Source organism: Corvus brachyrhynchos, unplaced genomic scaffold, assembly GCF_000691975.1.
Source record: "Corvus brachyrhynchos isolate BGI_N302 unplaced genomic scaffold, ASM69197v1 scaffold245, whole genome shotgun sequence".
Lineage (NCBI taxonomy): Eukaryota > Metazoa > Chordata > Aves > Passeriformes > Corvidae > Corvus > Corvus brachyrhynchos.
This window is the reverse complement of record NW_008238988.1, coordinates 4,174,466-4,188,775: the sequence shown is the minus strand read 5'-3', so window position 1 is coordinate 4,188,775 and position 14,310 is coordinate 4,174,466. Positions and strand designations below refer to the sequence as shown.

The 14,310-nt window shown below is 44.1% G+C and overlaps 1 protein-coding gene and 1 long non-coding RNA gene across 3 annotated transcripts in view; both read left to right on the top strand.

The window, feature by feature from the left end:
- The window catches only part of PELI2 (pellino E3 ubiquitin protein ligase family member 2), a 55,546-nt gene extending 48,135 nt beyond the window's left edge, over positions 1-7,411 (top strand). For both annotated transcript variants that reach the window (XM_017738900.1, XM_017738899.1), the window contains 3 exons: positions 3,877-4,074; positions 4,373-4,561; positions 6,776-7,411. In XM_017738900.1, coding sequence (XP_017594389.1) covers positions 3,877-4,074; positions 4,373-4,561; positions 6,776-7,342 — 954 coding nt within the window. In that variant the 3' untranslated portion in view covers positions 7,343-7,411. The remainder of the gene's footprint in view (positions 1-3,876; positions 4,075-4,372; positions 4,562-6,775) is intronic.
- Positions 7,412-8,319: 908 nt separating this feature from the next.
- On the top strand, positions 8,320-13,087 carry LOC108447807. The gene is made up of 2 exons (XR_001863493.1): positions 8,320-9,697; positions 10,298-13,087. It is a non-coding gene; the product is annotated as an uncharacterized LOC108447807 (long non-coding RNA).
- The last annotated feature ends 1,223 nt before the right edge of the window (positions 13,088-14,310 follow it).

Genomic DNA, 14,310 nt, shown 5'->3' with positions numbered 1-14,310 from the left:
AGGGAAAGAAAAATGTAACCCATCCATTGGGGTTACTGTGTGATACTTGTTTGGCTCTTGAGTAGCTCCAGTGAAATTTTTTCCTGCATATAAATTTTGAAAAGCCATTTTTGAAAGCTGGATTTTTTCCCCCCCTTCTTCAGTACAGTAAAAAATGAATAAAGAGTTGCAGAACAGCTGCTTTTCTGTGCATATTGCATTGACAGCTATTGCATAACGTCCTAGTGGTGGGTACAGCTTTTATTGAGAGGGATAAGACACCATTTCAGTCTTGGGATGTGTAGGGGGTCCTGCTGTGACTTGATCTCAGTGTGACCTCCAAGGGCTGTGTCCTGGTTCAGGTTTCTGCTCTCTGGCTGGTTCCTGGGGATTGCATTCTGTGCATTGGCCTGCAGGGGCTGATGGCTGGGGAGAATGGAAACAGCAGTGGTCTGGTAGACTGTGGCAATAATTCCCCACTGAAGCAATGCCAGAGCAGTTGAAGAGGTTTCCATTATTTATATGAGCCTTTAGATTTTAACTGTACTCATGAATCTGTTGGAGAAAAGTTACTTGAGGATGTTTAGTGCAGCCCTGTGGTACATGATAACGAATTTCATGTCTGTTGGTCTGCAGAGTAGAGTTTCATTGCTGGCCAAGCATCACTTGGACACAGTCCTTGGAGTTTGTTGTTTTCTTTTCAAATGTGTGTTCCTGGCTTGTGTAGGATGTGGAAGTTGAAAAGAGAAGGATAATTCTGGACCACAGGATTATCCTGAGCCATGAGGCCCCACTTGGACTGCTGTTAACGTGTATTATCCTGGACAAATCACTTGGCTTTTTGTTCTTGATTTCCACTGTGCTTCCTGAGCGTTGTTCTGCTGTGTTGTTCGTAGTTTTGGTTTTTGGGGTTTTTAAAATGTAATTATATAATGAAATCTGTGTGCAAATGCTACTATGCACCTTTGTCTTAGTGACATCCAGGTCAGATTTCTTCATTTAATTACAAAAAGAATGTACAAATGTGCTCCTCTGGCATCTCCCAGGCTCTGTATGCTCCAGCATCCATGAGCTGCTGTAAATCAAGATTTTCTTCAGAGTTTAACCATTCTGTTGATGATGCATTAGCTGAAGTTGAACCTGTTCCTTCATGGTTTGATGGGGTGAGAATGGGTTGATTTTACTTGTTCATGACACTGCAAAGAACCAAAATGTGTAGCTCCTACCCTAAATAACTACAAGTTTATACAAGAAGCAAGTACATTCAATATGAAGCATTGATTTTTTTCTGAAGAATGGCCCTTCAGAAGATGCAGAGTCCAATTCTCTCTCTCATCAGAGTGAAATTCTCTTGAAGCCCAGGAACGTGCAGCTGTTAAATTCTGTGCTGGCAGGTTTTGCCTTGTGTCAGGAGCAGTGTTTTACCAGCATGGCTGTGACTGACAGCAGACACCAGCAAACCAAGGGACTGCCTGCCTCTCATGCAGCCTTTAACAATCACCTGCAGAGGAGACAATGCTCGCTGCCTTCTGCAGCACCTGGGAGATTTATGGGTTCTTGTTGGAAGTAACTTAGGGAACTCATAGGACACAGTTAACAAGAAAGGTCCCAAAATACAGCCTGAAATTGCTAGAAAGAAGAAACTCTTTTGTGCTGTGGAGGAAAATGGGAGAAAAATGAGTAATGAAGTGTGGAAAGAGCAGCTCTGAATAATGGAGCTCGCTCTGTAGTGACTGTAGTCTGCAACAGCAGATGAGTTAAAAGTTTTGGAGGGTGAGCGTTGATAGCATCAAGTTTTTCATTTATTCCTTAGGCACTTGCTTTTCAGGTAATCTCAAACCCATATTTTTGATTTAATACAGAGTTGAGAAATTGCCAGATTTTGAAGGCCACTTGTTCACATAAATTCCAGTGCCGAAAAGTAGCACAGTGCATGAGACTGATCTTCTAGAAGACTCTCTCAACAGGAAAAAGGAAGAAAACCAAATACTTTAAATACTTGATTTTGCATAGACATACTTGTGACACAAATGAGATAAGTACTTAAGTGTTTTTATATAAAGTATTACATATCATTCCATAGATTTAAAAAAAACACACAGAAGCATTGTTTATAGATCTTAATGGTTATATCCAAACATATTTGGATTTCGTGGTGAATGATTAGTGTGATGTAAGAAAGGCTGGGAGCACACACTTGTGTGCTTTGTCATCCTTTAAGGAAAAATGAGGCAGGTTTTTTTCTCTATTTGCATCTAAAAGGTTTGAGAGAATGATCTATTTCAGAGACTGCAAGAGGCAGAAACTTGCTATGAACAAATTAATTCCATATTTGTTATTGATTATCCTTTAAGAGACTCCACATACAGATAGAGAATAGTCAGAAGTTATTCATGAGGTTCCTGCTGCTGCTCAGTGCTGACTCTTAGCAGGAATTGCTTTGGATGGGAAATAGAAGCCTGTTAGAAATAATACTGTAAAAGGAAGAAGAATATTGCTTTGTAAGATTTAGCTTCAAGATGTCAAGTTATATAAATCAGAAATATTCCATATTAAATAGTTTCTAAACTCTGTCTCCTGAGTATTCTACTAGACACTTTCTGTGAGAAATTGAAATGCACACTTTTGATTAGGCCTTGTTGAGTATTTCCTCTGCGGAGAGCTCATCCCATTTTGCTGAGCCTTGTGATATGGAGACAGTAACTGGCTGTGTTGTTGAAGACATGAATTTTGACATGTGTTAGAGTGTAACCCTGCAAAATAGAACTTGAAGCAGGAGAGAAGTGCAGGAGAGATCCCTGTACTATTCCTATCAAATCCGTTGTGACAAGGGTTAGGTGTTGATAATATTAATTTCCTTTACTCCTGAACAGTGTTTCCTTAAAGCAGATGTAGTTTGCAGAGATGTTTGTTAATGATGGCTCCCCACAGCTGACTTTTAAGAGCAAGATCTGAGCAGAATAGAACTTCTTGGGGGACAATGAGATTGTGTTTAGTGAGGAGGTTATTTTATATACATGTAAGTACCAGATAAGGTAGCTTCATGTGAAGAGTATTCCTAATTCTGTTTCATCACAAGGTGTCTGTGAAATTAATATTCTGTTCCACTTCTTGTTCCTCAGCTCCACTTTCCCAGTTATGCTCAAAGTTGGTGTAACACTAATTTGCCTGGAGAAATATTGATAAAGCCTCACTGTCTGTCTGTCTCGCAGTCAGATCTCTCCATCCATGTAGTCATGAAGTTTTCTGTTCCAGATGTTTCCAGATTTAGAATTAAAATTTATACATGGCAAGATAGAAAAATATCCCTGTCTAATCACGCATGTGCATGATTAGGAATGAATTTAATCATATGGTGGGTTTTACCTGAAAACTGTTCTTTCTGGGCCTAGAAATCCTGAAAACATGAAGGTGGGTAGCTCGTTGTTATGACATATCAAAATAACCAAGTTCTGGGTCTAAAATGAGTCCTTTATTTTCATGGCAAATAAATTTGGGACTGGAAAATGTGAGTAAAAGTCATCAATCCAAGCTAGTGTTTTCTTGACTGACAGAATGTAGTGGCAAGTAATTTGCTGTGGTTGAATGAGGAAATAGCAAGGTGATAATACTTTTTTTGGTGACAGTACTCCTACCAAACAAATCAGCTGTGTTGATTTATTTCAAGCAAGCATGAACATCACTTGTGGCAAGTGCAAATTTGTCATTCCATGTCCGTGATGTATTTCTGCATAGGAAAAATGTGGAAATACAGGTTAGTCTCTGGTTGGATCTCACCATCTGAAAATTCAGCAGGCAGTAGTTTATCAGCAATATTAACCTGGCAAAACTGTGTCCTTAATGCTTCATATTTCTGTGGGTATTTCTAGTTATACCATTATCTTAATTTTTTTGCAGGTTGGGAGGTCAACAGAAAGCCCCATAGACTTTGTAGTAACAGATACTATTTCAGGAAGCCAAAATAATGATGAAACCCAGATTACCCAGAGCACCATCTCCCGATTTGCCTGCAGGATTGTTTGTGACAGAAGCCCACCATACACAGCCAGGATCTTTGCAGCTGGCTTTGACTCATCTAAAAATATATTTCTTGGTGTAAGTACTGCTAATAATGATGTTACGAGCAAGCTCTGGTTTATATTCTGTTATTTTCAAGTCCCCAAATCTCCTTGTACTGGTTGATAACTTGTCCTGTCATTAGGCTTTTATTACTCCAATGCACCAGCTGCAATGTTAAGTAGAAACTGCAGTTTTATGTGCCTGAGTTATCACCAGCAGAGACTCGTGGTCATAATTGTCTGTAACAATGAAGCTGCACTTTAGTAACTGTTAGTGGATTTTCTTTAGGTTGCTTTGATGTATTTCTGATAGTCATTGTGACTGTCACACGTAGGAAAAAGCAGCCAAGTGGAAAAACCCCGATGGCCACATGGATGGATTGACAACCAACGGGGTGCTGGTCATGCATCCCAAAGGAGGCTTCACGGAGGAGTCCAAGCCTGGAGTGTGGCGGGAGATCTCTGTCTGTGGGGATGTGTACACGCTCCGGGAGACCAGGTCTGCTCAGCAGAGGGGCAAACTGGTAAGTGGGAAGTAACTAAAATTAATCAAGGGATACTTTTTTTTTGCTGGCTTTGAACGGAGGCAGTTACAGGGTGACTGTCCCTGAGTGTAGTGGGCACTGCAAGCTCCGACTCTGTGTGTGACAGCAGATTTTGTGCTGCTGTTCTGTTACTGATCGTCTGGGAGAACACTCAAAACTTTCTGCTCATGCCACTTTTCCAACTGAAATAGCACAGAGTGTGAAAGCTAAATAAACTCTGCTCTGGAATCTCCATCTCTGAAGTGTTCTCCTGGGAAATGGGGATGTCTGGAAGTTGCTGCATGGGGAGCTGTCTTTTGCAGTTCTGCCTGAAGAGTCCACTTTTGTGCAAAAGCAGTTTGGGTAAAGGCAGCTTCTGTTTGATTTACCTGCCACTGGGAAGATAAGAGAAGCCCTGGAAGTATATTCCTGTTTTCTCCTGTGAGGCAGGATGGGCTTTCCCTTTCCCAGAAGTGAGAGATTTCAGCTGCCAGAGACCTGTGACACATAAAACCAGGAGAGAAGTTTCATGAACTGACTTTTCAACTCTGCTATTGGCTTTGCAGAAAACTGACTGCTGAAAGAGTTAGGGGAATGGAGTTGGGCTGTTCTGCTTTCAGCAGACACCCTGCAGGACATAAATTGCTTTGTCACACTGATGGTGGCAGGCAAACGTCGCCTGGGGACCTGGACAGATGATGTGGCAATTGCAGCCTTTGTACGTGGTTAGCAAAACACCTTTTTAGTGCTGCTAAAGAGAGGCACAGCAAAACAAATGAATCCCCCCTCCCTGCATCCAAAATGAGTTGAATTCTCATTTAAATAAAATTGCATGGCACACTGGTATTGATGTGATCAGTATTCGTTGATTGGGTTCATAAAACCAAATGCAGGCTGTATAATGAATTGAACACGTTGCATATGAGGGAGCTTTTTGCTTTGCTGTTTGTGAAGGAATTATCTGAAAAGAGCATCAGATCAGGGCTTCTCTCATCTCTACTTGAACCACTAAATTTTTCTGCTGGAATTACTTTGCACTGGTGACCTCTTATCTGTAGTCTGTATTGTACCACTAAGGTGTTTTGTGCAAGGATGATCCACAGTTAATCTGTGAATTTAAACTGGATTAAAATGTAAATGCCAAATTGATTGTCATTCATAGTATTCTTAGGCAGATGTGATGATTTCATGTGACCTACTTAATGTATTTGTTTGTATTTGACTATTTGTTCTGCATTAGTGGTATTTTCTGCATGCTTTCTGTGTATAAAGACAGGCAGTAGGTCTGTTTTTGTCTTTAATTTTACAAAGAGCCTTTTAAATATATATATTCATATTTAATGAGCTGATAGCAAAACCATGGGTTACTTATATGTTTGTGACATTAAAATAAAGAATATTTCAGCCAAGTACAATGTGTGTTTGGCATAATCCCTTGAAAATGTTTTAAGTACCCGCTTTTAATCAGAGAGAAGCCTTTAGGCAGTGCAAGCTGGGGCTGTGTTTGCTTGGAATACCTCATTAAATAAAAGGCCTAATGAGCGGGGTGAGTAATTGTTCACAAGCTGAGCCTGTGTGGCTTCTGTTGCAGAATTTGTCACCTGAGAAATTCAGCTGGTAATTCAGTCTGCTGCAGTGATAAACCATGCAGGTACCTGTGCTGCTGAGGCACAGTCTGGGAGCTCATGCTTCTGCAAAACGCTTGACTCCTGCCACAACCCCAGAGAAAATGGGATCTAAGAGGCAGAACAGCTGGCCTGTCCTCGGTAGCAGTTTTTAGTCCAAAAAGGATTTTCTTTACTGTGTGAGCAGCTTCTGTCAGTCTGTGTGGGCAAAGAATTCCAGGAGAGAATCTGCTAATGCAGCCCTTAGGGAATGGCACGTCTTTTCTTCAGTCTATCAGGACTTACTGAAATACGACAGAGGCACACAGGGAATCAATACTGGAGAAAAAAGTGCATGCTCAGGGGCCTGAAGAGTGTGTATAACAATTTGTATTGCAACTGGAAATGCAAATCCCCTGTACAAGCACAGAATAAGAGAATAATCCCAGATATAGGTTAGGAGGTGAGGTGGATTCAGGACGACAATAAGACAAAATCAAGTAGCATCTAAGGATGGTAATGCTGAGAACAATGCTGAGACTGCAGAACTGACCTGGCTGTCTGTAAAAGCTCTCAGGCTAAACAACCTCCTCTTGTGTCCTGCCACCAGGTAGAAAACGAGACCAACATCCTGCAGGACGGCTCCCTGATCGACCTGTGCGGGGCCACCCTCCTGTGGAGAACGGCAGACGGACTCTTGCACACCCCGACGCAGAAACACATCGAGGCCCTGCGGCAGGAGATCAACGCCGCCAGGCCCCAGTGCCCCGTGGGCTTGAACACCTTGGCCTTCCCCAGCATCAACCGCAAGGATGTGGTGGAGGAGAAGCAGCCTTGGGCCTACCTCAGCTGCGGCCACGTGCACGGCTACCACAACTGGGGCCACCGCAGTGACACGGAAGCCAACGAGCGCGAGTGCCCCATGTGCAGAACCGTTGGCCCCTACGTGCCTCTGTGGCTGGGCTGCGAGGCCGGCTTTTACGTGGATGCCGGGCCCCCCACCCACGCTTTCACCCCCTGTGGACACGTGTGCTCCGAGAAATCTGCCAAATACTGGTCCCAGATCCCGCTGCCTCACGGGACTCACGCGTTCCACGCCGCCTGCCCGTTCTGCGCCACGCAGCTCTCCGGGGAGCACAACTGCATCAAGCTCATCTTTCAGGGCCCCATCGACTGAGAAATCACTTTGCAACGACCACAATAAAAGTTTTCTTTAACGGTTTACTGTGAAGATTTTTGCCACTAACTCTAGATTTTACCTTTTTTTATAATGTTATTAATAGGGGTTGGTAGGGTGGGGATGGGGGAGCGACATGGAAGTGGAGGGACTGTGGTGGAATTGGGATACATTGATACCTGGAACTTGACAGATATCAGTGGTGTTGCATGCTCAAAAGCAGCATATTCATGGAGTCTTCTTGGTCAAATTGTAGTATATTTGTAATCTTTTTATTAGTACCCTGGATCAGAAAAAGGTGTCTTAAATGATTTTTTTAAGCTAAGATTTTTTAATGGAAAGGTTTTTTCTTCTAAACTTTGACAAGCCTTTAAAACCTATTTTTCAAATCTAGAAGGAACATACAGAATGTAACTGTCTTTAATTTGCAATATAATTTAACTTGAATAGTTTCTCAAGGAGCAAATACAGAATGTGTGGACAACCACAGGTGAATGTTCACTAGAGATAATTGGATATGTAAGAGAAACATCAGCTGCCTAAAGTGTAGAGGATAAAAGCTATTAAAATATCTGTTATGGTATAACACAGCTGGCCGAAAAGGCATCAAAGATTACTTGAAACTGAGGAAATCCTGTTTGCATTGATTTCCTGTCAGTGTAATAGATATCCACTGGCTATTAGGTATGGGAGATGGCTGATTATTTTCTTTTTTATTTTTTTCCATTTAACCTGCATCTGGTGAAACCACTTTACTCTTTTCCATACTTAGCTCTGGGGTTTAAGCCGATGTTCTGTGTCTGTGCAGTCTGGCCTTTCTATTTCTGCCTCGCTTTGCTCTCCCTCACTGCTCCTTACCCAGGACCTTTGGGTGAGTGGAGGCCACAGAATCCCAGAATGGTTTGGGTTGGAAGGGACCTTAAAAACCATCCAGTTCCAACCCCCTGCCATGGGCAGGGACACCTTCCACTGTCCCAGGCTGCTCTGAGCCCCGTCCAACCTGCGCTTGGACATTTCCAGGGATCCAGGGGCAGCCACAGCTTCTGTGGGCACCCTGATGTAGCCAGAGATGTGTCTGTGCTGAAGGGGTGGTGCCACAGCACGACACGAGGTTTAGGTACAGCTGATACAGAATTCATTTACATAAACCTGAATTCAGGAAAGCACTTAGTCTGTGTTTAAATATAAGCCCACGGCTGGGACTGTTTAGATTCGCAAGAGCTTCAGTGCATTGCGGTTATTTGCTGTTACATTTTGAAATAAAAAAACAGTTTAAAATAAGTTATTTTTTAAGCTCACTTTAAAGCATTTTCACTCGGAGAGCATCATTTCCAGTTCAGCTGAGCATTTTTGTTCACTTTCCAACTTGCTGCCATCTGTCACCTTTTCTTTTGCAGATTGAGTTGTGTTTGTATCTCTTCTTTTTCCCCAAATGTTTGCAAATCAAACAACATTCAAATGTAATCAAATATATGCACCAGGGTGGTACATCTGAAGTGGATCACTTGAAATTCGTGACTTTTTAAGAGAGCTGATAAATGTTTACTATGGAAATAATTAAATCAGAATTTCATATGAGGTGTACCCTGCCCACTGTTAGGCTCATTTCATGCAGAATGATAACTCTTTGATTTGTAGGTTGTTTTTTTTTTTTTTTTTTTTTTTTTTCCTTATGCTTTCTGTACTCTTGGTATCTGAGGTATCAATCTATCCAGGTTTAAAAAAAAGAATTTGGGAGAAATCTATAACATCTCTAGTTGAAATTGATCATTCAAGCTCAGTTCTGTTTAATCAACTACAGCTTTTTGCTATATTTGTGCCCTTTGTATAAATACATAATTTATATGATTTTAATATATTCTGTATATAGATATACTTGAATTGGCCTGTTCATATTTTGGTTGTAAAATTGTTTTATAGTTAACCTTATAAACATTTTACATGTCCCTTGCCAATGGTGATGGGATGGACTTTGTCTGCTGCTGTTTTTAATATAATTTTGCTGTATACATATTCAGCATTTGAATAATTTGAAAATAGCTTTACTTTTCTTTTTATGCTTTTGCTGTTAAAAAAAAAAGTATAACTCTGCAGCATTTTTTTCTAAAAGCCCCAAACTGTACAGTTTTTGTCCCACTCAGTGATTGGAAACAGGATAAACCTTGTTAACCTAAAACTATATGCTTCTTTGTAGTGCCTTTTCAAAGAGATCCTCTTGTGATTCCATATTCCAAGCCCTTACTCCCACAAGGCAACCTCGTGGCTCATCTCCTTGGAGAGTGGCAGCCCAGCCATCCGGGGAAGAAACGCCTTTGGCCTTCAGTTCCTTGGTGTGGCTCCGTCCTGGATGCAAAGGTGCCTCTTCCTCGCTCCTAACCCCGTTCAGGTTCCTCAGGTCCCACACTGCAGCGTCATTCCTGGTTAGCAGATACCTCATCTGGGAGAGGCGGCCTCCCTGCCCCCTCCCTGCCGGACTCCGGAACGCTTCGCCTGCTCCTCCTCGCAAGAGCCGCTCTGGACACGCCTGCAGGAGCTGCTCCCGGGGGGATTCAGGCCCAGGGCCCCGGAGCTCCGTGTGCGGCACCCCCGGCTCGGGCTGGCAGCCTGTGGCTGAGCTGGGCAGGGTGTGCACGTGCTGTTGTCTCCTCTGAGCCCCAATGGATCAGAAACACCCCGGCTCCCAGGCACCCACCTCCCTTCCCCAGCTGCTTTACTCCTTCCCTCCGCCGGTGCAGCTTAATTGCTGCTTCAGGGCTTCGTATCCCTTCCTGTTCCCTGTGGAAAGTGAATGTACAGTGTTGGAAGAATCCTCGCTAGAAACACTAGCACACCATCAGGCATGGTGTGTTTGGCTTGTGTGAAGCAGAGCACTGGCTAATGGTTTGTATCCGAGGGAAGTGTTTGTTTGAAGCTGTTTAAACAAGATTTTTTTTGTTTTTCTTTTGCTGTCGGCAGTTCTGTGTAACACAAGAAATACTGCAGGAAGGAAAACTCTCCGAATCCCAGAATGGGCAAGGCTGGAAGCGACCACGGGGGCTCATCTGGTCCCACCTCCCTGCTCAAGAAGGGTCATCACAGAGCACATGGCACAGGATTGTGTCCAGTCAGCTCTGGAATATCCCCAGTGGTTGAGACTCCACGCCCTCTCTGTCACTCTTCCAGTGCTCGGTCACTGCACAGGGAAGTTCTTCCTCGTGTTCAGGTGAAACTTGTGGGCATCACCTCCTGCTCGTTCCTCTTGTCTCACAGAGCAGAGCCTGGTCCCTCCTCTTGGCACCCCCCTTTAGGTATTTATACACATTCATGAGTTCCCCTCTATCCTCACTTCTCGAGGCTGACCATGCCCAGCTCCTTCAGCCTTTCCTCCTGGGAGACAGGCTCCACTCCCTTAATCCTCTTGGGAGGATTTGCCCTCGGCTGTTCCTGCTCCAGCATCTTCGTGTCCCTCCTGTCCTGAGGAGCCCAGAACTGGACACAGCACTCTGGATGTGCCTCAGCAGGGCTGAGCAGAGGGGCAGGATTCTTTTCTGGGAAGCAATCTTCCACAGTTTGCATGGAATCCAGGGACTTTGCTGTTCAAATCCAGGGCGAGTCCCGCAGAGTTGGAATTGCTTGGGAGGCAGAAGAGTTTGTAACGTGATTTTTCTCAAAACCTGCTCTGGTGTTCTGCTCTGGTGAAATGATGGAGCATTCAGCTCTTAGCCCTCGCCTTCCCTCAGCTCCATAAACTCCTCCTCTGCTCTGGTACCTCGATAGGAAAAAGGAGTTTGTGGATAAATAAAACTGGAGTCAGTGAACTTGAGAACCACCCTCAAGTTTATTCATTATTTCAGTGTTATGATGTTCCTTGCATACCATTCCCAATGCTGGCAATGTATTCATAAGGATTTTTTTTATCACCTGTTACTGTTGATTCTATTTGAATGCTTCAAAACCAGCTTTGACTGCATAACTTAGAGCTAAAAGTATTTTTCTAGTCTGATTTTTTTTTTTTTTAAATATATCTGTCATATCCATGACTGGAGCTGGAACACTTCCCTTTTTCCTGGCAGCTTTTTGGGAGAGCGCTGAAGTCTAAATAAAATGAGTGGTGAACGCTGTTCTTGCTGGGAATTGTTGTCCAGTTGTACAGGAGAGTTCACATGAGACTGTGTTTTATTGGTTAATTTTTTTTCAAACGTGGTCATTTTGTGCATCAAGGTACAGTCATAGTACTGTACAGGCCAAGTAATTAAAGGAGGATTTTATTTTTTTTCCATTGTGAGGGTGGGAAAGGGGATCAGAAGAGATGAAAGCCATGGTTGGGCTGGTGCCAGCAGGGACAGATCCACCTTGAAGCAAAGGCATGCCAGGAACCAGTCAGAAATGTGACTGGAGCTGTTCCTGCTTTCAGCCCTCATCCGTGCTCTGAAAAGGATTCTCCTCAGTTTGTCAGGATGTTCTGGGATGCCGTGGAACGCCTGTGATCTTCCCAGCGAGGCACTCCTTGGTGTTTTATTGGCAGTTCCTGGAATGTGAGGGTTTGGCTTCAGAGCCTGAGTGGGGAGCCGGAGATGCTGAGTGTGTCATAGTGAGGAACTGCAGTGGAGCTGAACAGAACTTGCCACACCACTTGAAGGAAATCTGGTTCAGCCATGGTCACTCTCCCTTTAGTGCTCTTGCAGTAGCTGGTCACTTCTGCACCATTTTTTCATTCTTGTGGAAGGAAGCTTCTCCAAGACCATCCTTTTTTCTGTTCATCCATCCCACAGTCTTGACACTTTCCTGGGGCTGGAGAACCATTGGTACAGACCTGGCCGTGGTGAGGACTGACAGGCATTTAAATCCATTTTTAGCCCAGTAGGAAAACCGCCCTGGCTCTTCCTCCTCATTTGCTCAGTTTCTCACAGTCTTGTGAGTCCTTGGCTCCTCGTTTTCTATTTATCCATGCAGTTGCAGGTACACAAGTAAATACAGCTTGGAAAGAAAACAAAGAAAACACAACTCGGGGTTTCAAGTGTCTTTTTACAGATTTTTCTCATTATTCTGAGTTTTCTAAGCACTCGTCACAAGTCTGCACACTCGGTGTTGTGAGATAAAAGGACAGACGTAGAAGGTAAGGCTGGTTTTGGGGGGTGGGGGTGGAGAAGGGGTCGTTCCTAGGATGGAATTGCAGTGGCTCTGCAAACTCTGTCCCACTGAGTGCAGCAGACACTTGGATCTTGGAAGAGCAGTGGAGTGACCCTGGACGGGCAGTAAAGATGGAGCTTTGCTTTCTGTGCTGCTCAGTTTTGGTTTATTGGCAGCAGAACAAAAATGGGAGCTGCTTGGACACCCAGACTCCAGAAAAAATCAATGCCTGTCAAAATTCACTTGGTGGGGGCATATTTATATTTTCCTGGTGGGCAAGCCTGTCTCCAAGTCACCTGGAGTCCCTCCTGCTGGTGTCCTGGGGATGAGGGATAGGTGTGGCTCTGTTCTTGGATTGGATCCATGATGGAGAACCCTTGGAAGGCTCAGCACAGCTGTAGGAAAAGCCTCTCCCACAGCAAGCCCTGTGCGACGGAGGAGCGATGTTTACCTTAAAACAGTGTTAGCAGCTGTTCAACTTCTGGGTATATTTGTAAAATTGGTCTTTTTATATGCCGTGTGAAATGGACTGGAATAATTTCTTTTGCTGTTGTACCTGTGGAAGTACAAGCCATTTTACAGGAAAAAAAAAAACATTATAAACAAATTAAAATATTATCTCAGTATTGTCTCCGACTCCTTTGGTTTGTTTTCCCTGCTGGTTGGTTGTCAGAGCTTGACTTTGATTTGCAAAAAAACATGAACAACTACAAAAATAAGCAGTTTCTTTTACTCTTTTATCCCTTTTCTACTCAGCAAACAAAACCCGAAGCCTTTGATTGAGGATTCCTAAACATTGGAGGTAGTGGAGCGTATTCAGGTGTGAGTGCCCTGGAATTCCAGTTAATTCCCTTCCCTGATTTTTAAATTGAGCTGTTTGTTTTCAATGCCAGCTGCCTTCTCGCAGGGTTAACGTAATTGCTAAATAAAAGCAATTTCCAGGAATAATATGCTTTGTGACTCTTAAAATTAATTTCCATAATGGGAATTCAGTGTTTTGTTTTCCATCTGTGTATTCTGTATCCCTTTTTTTGTAGGCGGCCCCTGTGAGTAGAGGAGCTTCATTTTTTAAAAGGAGCTAAAATGAATTGTCATCCTTTTTTGGGACTTGGCAAAAAAGTGTTGGCGTGAGCACAGGAAAGGGAAATAAGGATATCTGAAGTGTTTTCTAGATGTGGTCACCTGCCAGCTGGCTCTTGTGCTTCCATGGAAGTAAGAGTGCTAAATCCTTTCCAGGGAAGATGCTTCCAGGAGAGTGGGAAGCTCTGGGATGTTTGTGTGTAACTGTGGGCCCTCCCAACAGAAGAGTAAACCCTTTTTCCTGTGGGATTGCTGTCTGTAGGGACCAGTTTCACTCCAGGACACCGTAAGAGCACTCCTGGTGGCCTGGATGTGGTCCTGGGTTCCTGGACAGGCTGGGGAGAGGCCTCATGGAATCACTGAGTGGGTTGGGGTGGAGGGGCTGTTCAAACCCATTGCATTCCACTCCCTGCCATGGCAGGAACACCTTCCACTATCCTGGGGGGCTCCAAGCCCTGTCCAACCTGGCCTGGAACACTTCCAGGGATCCAGGGGCAGCCACAGCTTCTCTGGGCACCCTGTGCCAGGGTCTTGCCCCCCTCAGAGGGAAGAATTCCTTCCCAATATCCCATCCATCCCTGCCCTCTGGCACTGGGAAGCCATTCCCTGTGTCCTGTCCCTCCATCCCTTGTCCCAAGTCCCTCTCCAGCTCTCCTGGAGCCCCTTTAGGCCCTGCAAGGGGCTCGGAGCTCTCCCTGGAGCCTTCTCTTCTCCAGGTGAGCACCCCCAGCTCTCCCAGCCTGGCTCCAGAGCAGCAGAAGTGTCCCAGCTCATATCCT